The 14,410-nt window shown below is 48.7% G+C and overlaps 1 protein-coding gene across 4 annotated transcripts in view; it reads right to left on the bottom strand.

Moving 5' to 3' along the window:
- Nucleotides 1-14,410, bottom strand: part of LOC147247168 (spectrin beta chain, non-erythrocytic 1) — a 92,454-nt gene that overhangs the window by 20,072 nt on the left and 57,972 nt on the right. For all 4 annotated transcript variants that reach the window (XM_086181125.1, XM_086181126.1, XM_086181123.1 and 1 more), the window contains 22 exons: nucleotides 12,857-13,030; nucleotides 10,708-10,799; nucleotides 10,447-10,527; nucleotides 9,078-9,193; nucleotides 8,841-8,953; nucleotides 8,564-8,751; nucleotides 6,503-6,620; nucleotides 6,141-6,299; nucleotides 5,759-5,854; nucleotides 5,127-5,333; nucleotides 4,672-4,825; nucleotides 4,423-4,574; nucleotides 4,029-4,247; nucleotides 3,774-3,854; nucleotides 3,467-3,673; nucleotides 3,150-3,361; nucleotides 2,835-2,972; nucleotides 2,300-2,420; nucleotides 1,963-2,178; nucleotides 1,458-1,877; nucleotides 520-722; nucleotides 280-370 (listed from right to left, as the gene is read on the bottom strand). In XM_086181125.1, coding sequence (XP_086037251.1) covers nucleotides 280-370; nucleotides 520-722; nucleotides 1,458-1,877; nucleotides 1,963-2,178; nucleotides 2,300-2,420; nucleotides 2,835-2,972; nucleotides 3,150-3,361; nucleotides 3,467-3,673; nucleotides 3,774-3,854; nucleotides 4,029-4,247; nucleotides 4,423-4,574; nucleotides 4,672-4,825; nucleotides 5,127-5,333; nucleotides 5,759-5,854; nucleotides 6,141-6,299; nucleotides 6,503-6,620; nucleotides 8,564-8,751; nucleotides 8,841-8,953; nucleotides 9,078-9,193; nucleotides 10,447-10,527; nucleotides 10,708-10,799; nucleotides 12,857-13,030 — 3,558 coding nt within the window. The remainder of the gene's footprint in view (nucleotides 1-279; nucleotides 371-519; nucleotides 723-1,457; nucleotides 1,878-1,962; nucleotides 2,179-2,299; nucleotides 2,421-2,834; nucleotides 2,973-3,149; nucleotides 3,362-3,466; nucleotides 3,674-3,773; nucleotides 3,855-4,028; nucleotides 4,248-4,422; nucleotides 4,575-4,671; nucleotides 4,826-5,126; nucleotides 5,334-5,758; nucleotides 5,855-6,140; nucleotides 6,300-6,502; nucleotides 6,621-8,563; nucleotides 8,752-8,840; nucleotides 8,954-9,077; nucleotides 9,194-10,446; nucleotides 10,528-10,707; nucleotides 10,800-12,856; nucleotides 13,031-14,410) is intronic.

Genomic DNA, 14,410 nt, shown 5'->3' with positions numbered 1-14,410 from the left:
TAGCATCATTTTTGAGCGAATAAGCATACCAGTGTCACTGTTGCAGGGTTCGTACACTGATTTTACTTTTCTGTATGATACAACAACAGTTGGATAGTTTAGGCTGCGAGTTCTCAGTCCATTTGCTTGTGCTTTGTTCCATGTTCACGCGCTTATTTCCAGCAGTTCAAACACAAAAAGGGGGAGTTTTTCCTCCCAACAGTTCCCACAACTATGAAAAAGTAAAACTGGTCACATGACATCTGTTGCTGATCAGTGTAATAATAATCCGTGGTTTACCTCCTGGCAGTCCTGCAGGAACTTCTGCAGGTCTCGGTTGTCCTTGAGCCTCGTCAGCAACTCGCTGGCAGCAGCTCGGTTCTTCTTGTGCCTGCAGGACGGCAACACATACTTTATGAGTTTTTCCTTTAATGTGCTAACACAACACTCATCTCTAAATCTGCGGCTTCAACATCTCCCGTCTGGAGGTCAGAACTCAGCCCCTCAGCCAGGCTTCTCAATGAAGAGCATCTTAGTCACCTCTGGTCGATGGAGTCCACCTTGTCCTGGATGCGGTCTGTGTTAATGTTGCCGTCTGCGACCAGACGGCGGCCAGTGTCGACCACACCGCTGATCTTCTCCTCATTAGCATCCATGGTGGTCATGAAGTCCTCCTGCTTCTTGATGGCGGCCTCTGCGCCCTCCAGCGTGGTGGGCATCTCGGTGTGGGCCAGGACGTACTCCTGCTCACCAAACACAGGAGATGTCAGGTCGTTGTAGCCGGAGCTACCAGCGATCACATGATTGAACAGTTGCCTATTTTTCTTCTTCTGTTAATTAGTTTATCATTTCAGGTTTGTTATCGTGAAGGTGTTTAACTGGCTGTTGATGCTGCCTGCTTCACCTGGTGGATGAAGATATTAATGTCACCACATTAATATCTTCATAGCTGGGTGCAGGTAGACAGCGAAAGATAGAAGACAAATACAGTCTGGTGGACGAGGAAAGCTGCAGCAAATGATTTATCAGACTCAGACAGCTGTAATAACAGCCTTCTACCAACGGATGGCACCGTCTGACCCTCTCCAGCTGGACCGGTAGGGATGTCGTCTGCTGGAAAGAGGAATGAGAGATCTGAGGATCTCCAACGTCTTGTTTTGTCTGAAGTCTGAGGCGTTTGTCCCTGTGCCTGGCAGAGGTCACCTCATGTAGATGTTTAACATCTCTTACTAAACTGCAGAACCGGTCCTGAAAATGTTCCACCAATTCTCAATTGAACTGCGTAGCCCCCTAATATGTCTGGTGCTATTGTTCATCCGTCCCTGAAAGTTTTCAGAGAACATGCACAAGTGTGGATGGAATGACTGCAGCGTACGTTTAGAGGCATAAATGAGCTCTAAGATTCCAAACAGACCCAAAACCCAGCGCCTCCTTTCCCTGCCCTCTGGGGTTCAGGTGTGACGACGTGAAGGTTTCACCTGGTTGTTGAGGAAGGCCTCAGCCTGCTTGGTGTCCCTCAGGAACAGCTGGTAAGAGTGTGACTGGGACAGCAGGTTCTGTCGGTTCTCCCACATCTTGTGCAGCTCATTCCAGCCGGTGTCGAGTGCCTGCAGCCGCTGCCGCAGGAACATGTACTGCGCGTCGGTCTGGCCCTGCGTCACCATCTCTCCCATGTCCCGCATCTTCTGGTAGTCCTCCTCATAGTTGCGGATCTCATTCTTGATGCTCTCGTGTTGCGCCAACAGCTTCTCGGCCTCAGCCAGCGTGTTGGGCATGTCCTCGGAGGCGATGGCGGTCTGGGTCCGTGACAACCACGACTGGAAGTCATCCAGCTCACGCAGGAACTGCTGCAGCTTGCTGGCCTCACCCAGGGACTCCTCCCGGTTCTTCATGGTGCCCTGATGAAGGGAAAACAGTGTTCTAGTGTGGTCGATCCTGGGTTGGTACATCATAGCCTCTCTAACTTATGGGTGATTGACACACCTTCATCTCCTCCCAGACACCGGTGATCTCAGCCAGACGGCCCTTGATGGCTTCAGACTGCTCCGGGTGTTCTGTGGCCAAATGCTCCGCCTCTTTTCCCAGGTCACCCAGTTTGTCTTCAATGGCCGCCAGGTCTCGCTCCATCCCTGTCAGCTTCCTCTGCAGGGCCATGACGCCGGCCAGGTCGTTGCCCAGCTCCTGGGTCGACTCGATCACCTGGAGGGAGACGACAGCAGGGAGGAAGTTGGACGGCGGATTAGATTCCGGTTCATAAATAAAAACGTAATGAAGTCGAATCCGTGACTGCGGTGGACTGAGGTCTGGTTTATGAGGGTACCTTGGTCTTCTCTTTGATCCAGGACTTGGTCTCATTACACTCCAGGTGGTAGTTCTGGACTCCCAGAGCTGAACTCAGACTGTCCTTCTTCTGGTCCACCAGGTCCCTGAACTGACTCCACCTGAACACACACACACATCAACCTGGGTCAACTCCTGGTCACCTTAATTCGCCACTCTCTTTAGTTACAATATCAATTTGAGCTCAACAATCCCGACCATCACATTTTAGACATCAGTTTAATTCATTTGCTTGATAATCACAACTGGCTGTGACTGAGGAGATTTAAAACTCACCTGACGTTTTGCTGAAATAATCTGTTCTTTTAACCTAAACTGTCTGTTTAGCTAAATTAAATATATTAAGCTAAATTCTCTGTTTAAGCCCAGTTTACTGCCTAATCTGCATCAAACTACCTGTTCATTTCCATCTCAACTTCCCCCTTCAAGTCCAAATTTACTTCAAAACCACAGTCAAATGCTCAAAGCAGTTAGATTGCTTGATAATCCCAATTGTTTAATCCCAGCTAGATCACCTTGTGTTGAGTTTGTCCTGCTGGGCTTTGATCTCCCTCTCACTGGGATGTCCGCTGTGGATCAGTTGCCTGGCAACCTGGTTCACCACAGCGACCCTGGAGGCCTGGCTGTTCATCTCTGGCTCCAAACTCTCAAACCTGGAGGACACACAAGACAAAGCCTTGAATTCATTGACAAATGTCACCATCAAATTTTCATTTTGCCACTTGCTTGCCGTAAAAAATGAAGAAACAAAAAAAAAATCCCCCACAAACGGCGAACAGAAACGACAACAGAAATAAATGATGACATATTTTGGTGTGCTGCGGCCTCACCGATGCTGGACGACCTCCAGGTCCTCCAGTTTCTCAGGGATCTCCATGCTGTTGAGCCACTGCTCCTTCTCGTCGATCCAGACCTCACAGGCGCTGGCTTCACTCAGCATCTTGTAAAGCGCCAGTGCGTCCTGCAGCGCCTGCTTCCTGAGCCGCGTCAGCTCCACCACCTCCTTGTAACGCTCCTCGATGCCCGCCAGTCGGCTCTGAACCTGCAAAACACCTTTAGTTCAGAACCTGTCTGCCTGATTCTGTGTGTGTGTGTGTGTGTGTGTGTGTGTGTGTGTGTGTGTGTGTGTGTGTGTGTGTAGGTTCACCTCCTCAGAGTTGGCCTTCTCAGCCGGCAGCGTGCGGGATTGATCGTGCAGCGCCTCGATGACGGGCCGGTAGCTGCCGATCTCCTCCGCCACATCCTTGTGTTTCTTCACCAGAGCTTGAGTGGAGAACTCGTCATGGCCGACGTCGACGCTGGAGACGATCCGCAGCACATCCAGCATCCAGGTGTCGATGTCGTCAGCATCAGCCTGTTGTAACACACACACACACACACACACACACACACACAACAATGAACGTAACACCCAGAGAAGAACCACGGCTGCTCAGCTGTGAATCGTCTCTCACCTGGAACTGGTGCTGGTTGCAGGCCTCCTCCAGGCGAGCTTTCCGAACAGCAGAGAGACGCTCCAGAGCCGCCCACTGATCCTGCAGCAGAGAGTCAGCACGTTTAGGCTTCACATGCAAAGTCACCTTCAAACCACATTCTTTCGTTACCAAAGGGGCGTAAATGTTTTGAAGTCCTCAAGTTTACACGTTTTTAGAGTCCAACAACCGGACTTCCCGAGTCAGGATCCAGACGGACTGGCAGGTGCACCCTACCTTGATGTCCTGGATGCGTTCTTGAATTTTGTCGGCTCCAAAGTGGTTGTTGGCCACCAGCTCCTCGCCCTGCTTGATGGTCTGCTGCAGGTGGGCGGCTCGCCCGCTCATCTCGTCTTCAAAGGCCTTGTGCTGACTCAGCAGCCGCAGGGCGCCCGTCAGATCCTTCCCGTAATCCTCGGAAGACAGGATTTGCTCTTTCTCCCTGATCCATCCCTCCTACAAACCGCAGACGCATTCAGTTACATCACCTCGGTGGAAACTCTGAGATCAGTTTTTAATTCAGATGAGTTTCTGAGAACAAAGTGATGATGGGCAAATAACATCCACCGCTAGTTTCAGCAAAGTGTGGAAGTCAGCCAGCAATACTACTACTACTACTACTACTACTAACCTCTTCGGCCATTTCCCAAAAGAACTTCCAGAGGCGGCGAGACTCCTCGAGGCGAGCTCGTCGCTCGGCTGCCAGCTGACTGAGCTCCTGGTAACAGAATTCCAGGTGAGCGACCCGATCCCTGATGATCTGGGGATCACATGGTTTATAGCCTGAGGAAGAAGAGGAGGAAGAGGATTACCTCTGGACTAAAAACCAGAGAGGGAGACGGATAACTGAAATGTCTGTCTAACTGTCTGTCTGTCTCACCCTCTGTGTCGTTAGCGAACTTCTGCGCGTTGCTATTGACGTTTCGGACTCGGTCGGCCTGGATGCCGATGTCGGCCTCCACCAGTGCGTGTTTCTGCAACAGGTCCTCCACACCCAGCAGGTGTTTGCCATAATCCTGAGAGAGCAGCAGCATCTGCAGAGGAAGAACCAGTGTCAGAGGTTAAAAGATCAGTGTTCGACGCGGGCTCAGCAGCTTCGGGTGCTGTCAGTCACTTACTCGCCATGAGTGAGTCCATCAAACATTTCCAACTAAAACGATCCTTTATTCTCAAATTACGATCTGTGTAAGAACTTCACGTAAACACGAAACAGTCAGACAAACAAAACATTTTCACATCACACACACACACCAGAAACTTCTTGATCAAATCATACACAAACACCGACAGCGCCAGCGCCCTGACGGCGCTCTGCCCCCAAGTCATTCCTCGTACCTTCATCTCGTCCATCCAGTCCATGATGTACAGCATCTCCTGGAAGACTCTCTGCAGGCCCAGGTTCATCTCCAGCCTCTGCCTCCGGGCCTTCAGCAGCTCCAGCAGATACTCCCACAGCCGGATCACGTTGTCTTTCCTGGCTGTGATGCGTTTGATGTCATGGTAACTCTCTGCCTCCAGCTCCTTCGCCACGGCAACCACCGCCTGCATCAGTCGGAGGGAGGAGGAAAACGGGGGGAGTGAGAGGGATTTTTTTTTTTAATTTTTTAAAGTTTGACACAATATCAATGCATTTGATCGGACTAGAATTACAACAACTAAGTGATCCATCAATTAAAAACATTTTTTAATTAATTATCCAAGTGGAGAATCAAGAAAAAAAGAAATCAGAATTGGTCTGATGATGTCACCTTGTGCTTCTGAAAACTGACTTTTAAGATTTTTAAAGAGCAAATAATTCATCCAATAATTAGAAAAATAAGATTAATTAGTAGTGATCATAATGTTCATTACTGCACTGAGCTGAGAGGTTTAGCCTCAAAACACAGAGGGTTTATGGAGTTTTAGTCTCACAGGTCAAACGTCAGACGTGTCCAGAGATGAAACCGTCTCACAGGTGATGAACCCACCTGAACTCGCTCCTCGTAGGCTGCGATGTCCGTTTCTATGGCTTCGTGTTTCTTGGTTGCAGCTTCTACAGCCTGGAGGTCAAATCCAAAGTTATCCTGGAAGAAGAGAGAGAAGGAAAAATGTTATTTTTCATTTTATAAAACAGGTCCACAAATAGCAGCTAATTTATAATGGATTAGATGCTGTCACAGCGGTCCAGCACCTCGGAAAGCCTGCGTCAGTTACCTCTGGGCTGCAGTTTCAGCCCTTTTTCATTTTCTATTGTTGCCAAAATTTGAGAAGTGAGTTGAATCAGCTGCTATCACTTCCAGAGAGACTTCCTGTATGATACCGTAGCAGATTCAGGGATCACTTTCACGGCGCACATCAGAAATGCGTTACCTGGGAGACGAGCCTCTGGTTTTCACTCAGCCAGGTCTCCCTCATGGCGGCTTTGCGGTCAAAACGCCGGGCGAGTTGCTCCAGCTTCTCCTGACGAATCAGCTCCGTCCTCAGAGCCAGCTCCCGCTCATGCTCCGCCTTCTCCAGACGCTCCCACGCCTGAAACAAAAACGCATTAAATCATTTTATCAAACAGACCGCGAAAGGCCGACTGGTCACCTGACCTCCTCCCTACTCTCTACGTCTTCTTACATGGACAGGAGTTTCATCGTGAGAGTAAACAACCGGCTTTTCTCCCTCACTGTACAGGAAGATCAACCACAGTTCTGAGGGATTGATGACATCACAGGAGGCGGGGTTACCTTGTTGATGTCAGAGATGAGTTTGCCCTCTCGAGGAGTGTAAACCTTCTGGTTGTTGGCTCTCATCTTGCTCTGGATGGTGAACAGAAGAACCTCCAGGTTTCCCTTTTCTGTGAACCTACACACACACACACACACACACACACACACACACACACACACACACACACACACAAACACACCATTTATTATTTTCTAACAAAATATTATCTGGTTTTCAGCTCTGGCTCTCTTTAATGGGTTTCTCAAAGAGAGTAACTGGGACTGTCCCGGCCTGCAGCATTACAGACATGTTCCTGAAGCTCCCTGCATTCTTTGCTCAGGTTATTTGCAGCCCCCTAGTGGTTTATTTTGGTACAACACCAAATGCATCTCATCAAGCTCCATTAAGGCCACGACACTTGCACGGTCTCCTCTTCTACTCTGTTATTTTTTTTCCCGCTTTTATTTGGTCTAATCTTAGTTTTCTTTAATGAACGCATTTCTGCTGGTTTTTGGTTTACTTGTCAGGTCAGTTTACTTCAGGGGATTTTTTTGTTGTTGTTGAGTTTTAATTGCTTTAAGGCCGACCTGGTGGGCAAAAAAACAAACAAAAAAAAGTAATATGTAATACTACAAGTCAGAAGTATCAAAATTAACGATGTAACCCCAGCGGATCTGATTGCTCCATAGAGCCGCACGCCCGTTATTGCCTCAGTCCATCAACCTTCTGTCAAAATCTCCTCTGATTATTCTAAAAACATGTTCCCCTCTCCAAGTCTTTCCAGGAATATTCATCTGGATCGGGGTCGCCGGGTTATCCTCCTGGAGTCAGCGTGGGGAGGGACCTGGTTTAACCCAGAAACGATAAACAGACTGAGAGGTGGAGGGTGCAGAGGAGAGCGAACAGAGGAACCAACGCCAACACATCAACTGAATTTATGACGTTCAACATGTTTATCTGCTACCCCCTCACGTCTGCTCGTTCGCCACATTCATTAATGTTTTTGGCCCCAAAAATTTAGGTGTTATTTCATCATATGTTATTATTGCAAAAACCTCACAATGATGTGTAACGTCCCAAATCCAAAACCAACCATAAAATAAAAAATGGGGAAAAAAAAGTGATCAGGGCGTCGCTGTGAAACGCAGCCTCACTCTCGCTGAACCCTGCCTGAATAAAGAAGGACAGACAACTTCGGCAGGAGGCCGCTTGAGTGGCGGCGCGCAGCAGATGAAGACCAGGCTCCATTAGAAGAGGCTCTCAAATTCAGCCACACGGGGATTCAAAGGGAAAAAAAAAGAAAAAAAAAAGCTTCAAGATTTGCAGAATGAAAGCTGTGGGAGCGAAGTTGACCCTCCGTCAGTTTTGAAGGTGACGGTTGGGTGAGAGGGGAGGAGAAGAGCAGCCGTGAAGACGTGTCCTGGTCACTGTGGCTGACAGATTCCGGGCTGCCTGAGTGACAGCAGGTGAATGATATCAGAACGAGTTTAACGACAAACGAGGGGAAACCATTTCCTATTTTTCCTGAGCAAAGGTCTTGTGCAACAGGAACTCGAGCACTCTTCTACATCCACGCGCCTCTCAAATGCAGACCAGCTGAACTCTGCCAAATCAAACGCTGAGTCACTGATGGAATTTGCCCTACGAGAGCTGTGCCATAATCTTTATTCTGGGGTGTTTTTTTATTTATTTTTTCCCCAAACACAAATGATTGGAACTGAAAATTTGAATCTGCTGCCACAAGACTCGTAAATGACAAGAAGTTCAGAAAACTCTCACTTCAGTGCGACATATTTCTGTAAAAGAACGTGACGTGGACTTGCAGCGCACGCGGCGGAAAGCCTTCAGAGAACCGAGAAGCTTTGGCCGCTCAAAGGAGCTCGTTTACCTGCCGTCAGCCCCCCAACGAGAGGAAAGACCTCCATAAGTGGAGGGTCTGACCTCTTGATGATTTTAGTGTGGTGTGTGTTTTGGCTCCAGATCTATCTTGGTCGTCCAGCTAAAGGAACGTTCCTCCACCACCTCACAGGAAAGGATCACATTATCGTTACTGTGCGACGGTGATAGGTTCTACTGACTTTGGCGGCTTCTCCACGGTGCGGTAGGTGTTGAAGGCCTGCAGCTGCTGCTGGACTCCCACCAGAGAGTTGGCAAACTTCCTGTTATTGAGGATTATGATGGTCTGTTCGATCCACTCCAGCAGGTCAGACGCCAGAGACTCGTACTTCTCGATCATCTTCTCGGTCTCGATGGCGTTATCTAGAACCTGGGAGAAGCACCGGTTTGGTTTTAGAAAGGTTCCTTCATGTTTGATGAGGTGGAGCTACAGAACATCTGAGGCTGTTCGTTAGTCACCTTTCCGATTCTCTTCCCTTCCACCTTCAGCGCCTTCATCTTGGAGAAGTAGTGGTAGTAGGTCACCACGTAGGTGATGATGGACTTCTCGTCGGGGTGGTCCACGCTGATGTCTGTTTGGAGGGTAGAACACAACAATGACCCAGAAACCAAGACACTCAGTGATGGCTCAGGCGTCAAGGAGCGCTCGTGTGTGTGTGTGTGTGTGTGTGTGTGTGTGTGTGTGTGTTCTCTCACCTTCGGGGTCCAGCAGCTTGGTGAGGCCCAGATGTTGCTCCGCCAGGTTGAAGGCATTCTGCAGATTGTAGTGAGCGTTTGATTTCTTCAGCTTATCGAAGTCGATCAGGTCTGGTCTGATCGGGGGAAGAGTTGGGGGAAAAAAAAACTGATGAATATAAATATGAACATACTTTTATGTTCAAGATCAACTATGAATCATTTTCATCGGTAGCACATTTGCTAACCGCCTCATCTTCCTCATCATTTGATCTCTTTCAAATTCTCCCTAAAAATCAGAACATCTGTTCTCTGACTGGCCAGAGGACCAGATTTGTAATCATCACAACACTTCTGAGGATCTGTTTGCCGCTGCTGCATCAGATTCCTAATGTTTAAATTCATTTAATTAAAAGAAAATTAAACTATTAGTCATTTTGATGAGGACTCCCTGGAAGACCCTGAAGGACCACTGGGGGACCCCGAACCCCCCTCTGGGAACCCCCTGGCAACATTCATAAGTCTCCAGACAGGCACTGATGGACTCACTCACACCACCCGACAAACAATGTGCCATTAACCCCCCCCCCAGAAAAAGAAAATCCCCCTCCATCATCCGCCCCTCCTCCGCCCACATCTCAGGGAGAAAATGAGTGAATTTTCTGCCGATCGGCTGCGTGACTGCCGGCACTGGGAGCTTCACGTCAACAGATAAAGAAACGTTTCACGACTTAATGTCAGGAGAGTCTGCTGAGGAGTCAGCTGAGGCTCGAAGACTGGGAATCAGCGGCAAGAGAACAAACCGCTCACGAGGACGGACATCTTGGAGACGCTTGACGAGGCGGTGACAGTTGCGTTCGGCTCAAACAGAGCAGCAGCTGCGGGTCAGGAGATGAGGAGACGCTCGTCTGACGTCACTGGTGACGTTCTCTCCACATTCAACCGCTGCGCACTTGCAACGGTCCAATTAGATGCACTTCCACGATATCTTTACGAAAACCAACTGCAAATGTGTACGCTTCATACGTGTGTGCGCGCAGTGCTGGCGCATAAACGCCATCGTTCCTTATGCGTTCCGTCTTGGAGCGGCGTTAGCTTTGTGCTAGTGACGACTGCATCGCTGCAAGAGTACACAGCTAATCTTAGCAGCTAAGGATGCATAACTGAGACGACGTTTGGATTCATTCCTGCGCAGGGAGCGCGATGATGGCAGCCGATGACATCATCAGAAACAGATCGCTGAAAGGGATCACAACTGGAGAGACATTGATTGGTTCTTGACGGAGCCACTAGGCTGAACTACAGCAGTACTTTAGTTTCACTGAGAGGTAACAGCTGGAGGGGAACATTCCCGTCTGAGTGGCAGAAACATGACCTGAGCAGCAGCTACCTGTGTTTGTGGATGAGGGCGTTGAAGGCCATCCCGTCTCTCCAGCTGGTGGAGAAGTTGTGGATGTTGACGTTCGGGTACCTGGACAGGAAGAGGAAATGGACGCTCATCAGGTTTTAACTGCAAACGAGGTTTAAATGGATCTGCAGGTTGCCTCAACGTTTCGAGAACAACACTCTGCTTCGAGACGAGGTGGCAACTGGTTACTTTTTTCATGAGGGTTTGAAACTTGTGGATTTGTTTGCATGTCTGCAGACTCACCCTGCAGTCTTCATCTGACACCAGAGCAGCAGAGCATCTTTAGCCGACTTCTTCTCCTTGTTGTCCTCCGTCTCCACACTGATGTCCTGGATCTGAACACACAAGCAGACACAAGCCCGGCCTGATCAACGCCGTCACACCTCACAAATCACAGTGACTTTCGTCCCCCATTCTTATCGAGTCAGTGAAAGCTTTACTGAGTGTTTGATGGACTAAAAACGTGTTTGCGCAGCACTTTTCTATCAGTTCATACCGTTTTTAAAAGCGCTTCCTCCCTCATCGCGTAACACGATGCAAATCAAGACGAGCCAACACCAGAAGCACTATAAAGTCTCACATGTCTCTTTTCGTGAGCCGCAAGCATTCGTGCGTAATCCACCCACTCTGACATGAGGCTGCAAACTACACAGCTGCATGCATGTAAACCTGGTTTCATCTTCAACCCACGTCAGGGCTAAAACCAGCCTCGCTGTCACACACGCCTGAGCAGACCCTCGCTAACATCTGGTCCAAACACACTTCTAACCGTTAATCCACGAGTTGTTTTTTTTTCAGGTTGTTATGATGACAAAACCACCCAAAAAAAGCGTAAACTTGATTTTCTCTTGATTTACTCTGCCGACTGACAGGTCAACCGCCGCGGGTCAAGCAGAGACCGCCCTCTGCTGGACCTCAAGGAAACTGCTTCTTCGTATCACACATCACGGAACGACTCCTCAATGTTGTCCTGCGATCCTACAAAAGGTCAACGGTCAAGTAGAAAGTGGCGTCCCAGTTCACCGCTCAGACAAAAAAAAATGCGAACGCACACAGACGTCTTACCTTCATGGATTGACATCCGTCAGGTTCAGTCTGACAGAGGCAGAAGTCGCATCTGAGCCACAAATCGGCAACATCAACACTGCCTGAGCACGTCCAGCGCGCGCACACACACGCACACACACGCACACACACGCTTGTGTTCCTGCAGCTGCTGTCAATCTGCGGCCGACTCCATTTCACCCTCGTTCCTCCTCCGCAGGATTTAAAACGACTAAAAAGAGTTTTTAATCCTCCTGGCTTATAAAAGCTAAATCCTTTCACCCATTTCCCCCAACTGTTCACTGTCCCTGACGATGACATCATCCCCCGAGTGACATGACAACCCTGTCAACATACAGTACAGCGAGGATGCCGCGCTTTAATTACTGAAATCAGCGAAGCGGCTCAGCACTGAATGTTTAGTGACGGACATGATGAGCGCGTGTGAGACCGTAATCTCGCCGTGGAATAAAAGAGAAGCCACACAAAAACACAGGGAAATATTTTAATTGACAACTTCCCGTTGTTCTCCGACCATTAAATACTCTGCAACACCTTGTTATTCTGGATTCTCTGGGCCTCCCAGAGGTGTGCAGTCATAAATTACGTTTACTTGGTTGAATAATTGACTATTTACGTCGTCCATTCAAGGATTGATGCAACACCCTTGTCATTTTAGGCACTGTTAATCTATTTTAATGAATATTTTATGAAGAGGAGGACAAAGGCGAGTCACACAGAAGCAGAAGGTCCTCAGGGAAATGCAGATGTCAGCAGATGTTGAAAATTCTGTCTGGTTCTCCGGTAACCACTCAGGTTTTAGGAGGTTATTTTTATTAATGTCACAAGTTTTGCTCGGCACTTTTAGGTTTTGAACGTGTTCAATAAGTAAGTGTACTTCACACGATTTGAAGGATAATTTTTACTCAAGTACACTCGCGACGATGACCTCAGAGGAGACCCTGACGCTTTTTTAAAAAAATCCTTTTGCTTGCACAACACAAGTCGTGTTCTTCTCAGCATGAATAGTATTTTATTTAATTTAGGATCAAAGGAAGGACACGATGTCCCTGAAGAGAGCAGATTTAGAGAAGCTAATTATATCCGAAAACTGGAGGAGGCAGAATGTCGCACTGTTACAGCCTGATGAGGCCCGTAAATATTCTGATTTCTTGGACTCATTTAGGGATGTGAGATCTGGGCGGCGCCATTAAAAGAACAACAACATCAAACTAATTGTGATAAAATGTTTCAGGCTTCTGGGATTCAAGGAGGATTCTAAAATCTACCTGATGACCCGTGTAGTCGTCCACAGGTTCCCCTTGTCTGGGGGGGGATGTGGTCTTACCTGGAAGCGCAGGATGATGGTCCAGATGAGGCCCAGGGTGAGGCGGTGGTTGCCGTCGACGATATCGTGGGAGCCCATGTTCTCCAGGTGCACCCTCTGCTCCTTCAGGAACTGCAGAGCCTTGTCCACATTCTCCAGGCAGTGGATCCGCATCCGACCTTTGGTGGGTTTGGGCTGAAACGCAAAACACAGAATACATGAGACACCGAGCTGCTTCACAGCGCCGTTAAGCAACACGGTGACGACCGCAGACGAGAGAGACGCGCGTTGGATCAGAGTGACGCAGCTGCTGAACTTGTTCCCCAATACATCAGCTTCCTTCATGTCTGTCAGCGAACTTCCATCTACAAGACAATTGAAACGAGCCAGTGTAAAACACAAGGACGAGGCTCTGGACCTGGACCACAACGACCGGGGGATTTCAGCAGCTCATGGCCTGTGTACTGTAATTATTACTGGGGCAGAGGTGAAAAATGACCCACTTCTGAGCTCTGGACTGGATTAAACAAAAATCTGAATGAGGCTTTCGTGCTGACTAGATTGTGGCCTCCACCCAACGCCACAGCTGGAGCCGCGACAAGCGGCATCCAGCTGTGGCGTTGCCGGCTACTACAGAGCACAACTAATCTTTTTAGGTCTTTGCCACAGTGGAGGAGCTTTATACACCAGCAGTATTGTTCTCATTTTTGTAGTTGTTATGACTTTCCGTTCCGGTGAGGTTTGAAATCCAACCTTCAGGAGGGGAAGAATCAGAGCTCAGTGATAGTAAATGGCAGAGACATGGTCCTGCAGGACGTCCGCGCCGCACGTCCCCTGTCCACCACTGACCGTCCACACCACGACCAGGACGCCGTCCAACAGCAACACTCCTGCCTTTGCTTTTCCTCTCAGTCAGATAAACATCAGCCGGTGTCACTCAGTGATTCAGCATCTGGACTCCAACCAGACGCATTCTGGATTGCTGTCTGCTGGCGACTGCAGTCCAACAATAAACCACACAGAGATGTCAGGATCAGCGTCTTCAGCCATAAAACCAAACACATATCATCTCACACACACACACACACACACACACACACACACACACACACACACACACACACACACACACACACACACACACACTACAGAGCTGACAGGAGACCAGCGCTATCATGCTGAGTCATCGTTGAACAACAGCTGGCAGCTTTACATGTTTTTGAGTTCAGGGGGTCCAGTACTCTTTTTTTTTTTTTTTTTTTTTGGATTAAGGGGGCCACATTATGGGCCAAAAGCTCCTAGTTGCAGCTGTACAGGTCATGACTGCATCCTCAGGAAACGCCGCCGTCTTTATTGCAGGTCACCTGTTGTCGGTTTTTGTATTTCCAAACCGATGCCACACAACGAGGCTCCACATGTGCTGGCATCCACCACCTTTGAGGTGCCTGACAGAAAGGAGGAGAAACCCGACACGACAAATATTTTTATTTTAAGAAAAACTCGATGAAGAGTCGTGCAAAATGCTGACGTTACCTGGCTGATCTGGCATCAGTGCGTAGGACACCAAAATAACAG

Source organism: Aulostomus chinensis, chromosome 16 (genome assembly GCF_037954235.1).
Source record: "Aulostomus chinensis isolate RoL2024-O1b breed Wild chromosome 16, RoL_Achi_v1.0, whole genome shotgun sequence".
Taxonomy (NCBI): Eukaryota; Metazoa; Chordata; class Actinopteri; order Syngnathiformes; family Aulostomidae; genus Aulostomus; species Aulostomus chinensis.
Note: the sequence above shows the minus strand (reverse complement) of the source record. Positions and strands in the feature narration are given on the sequence as shown.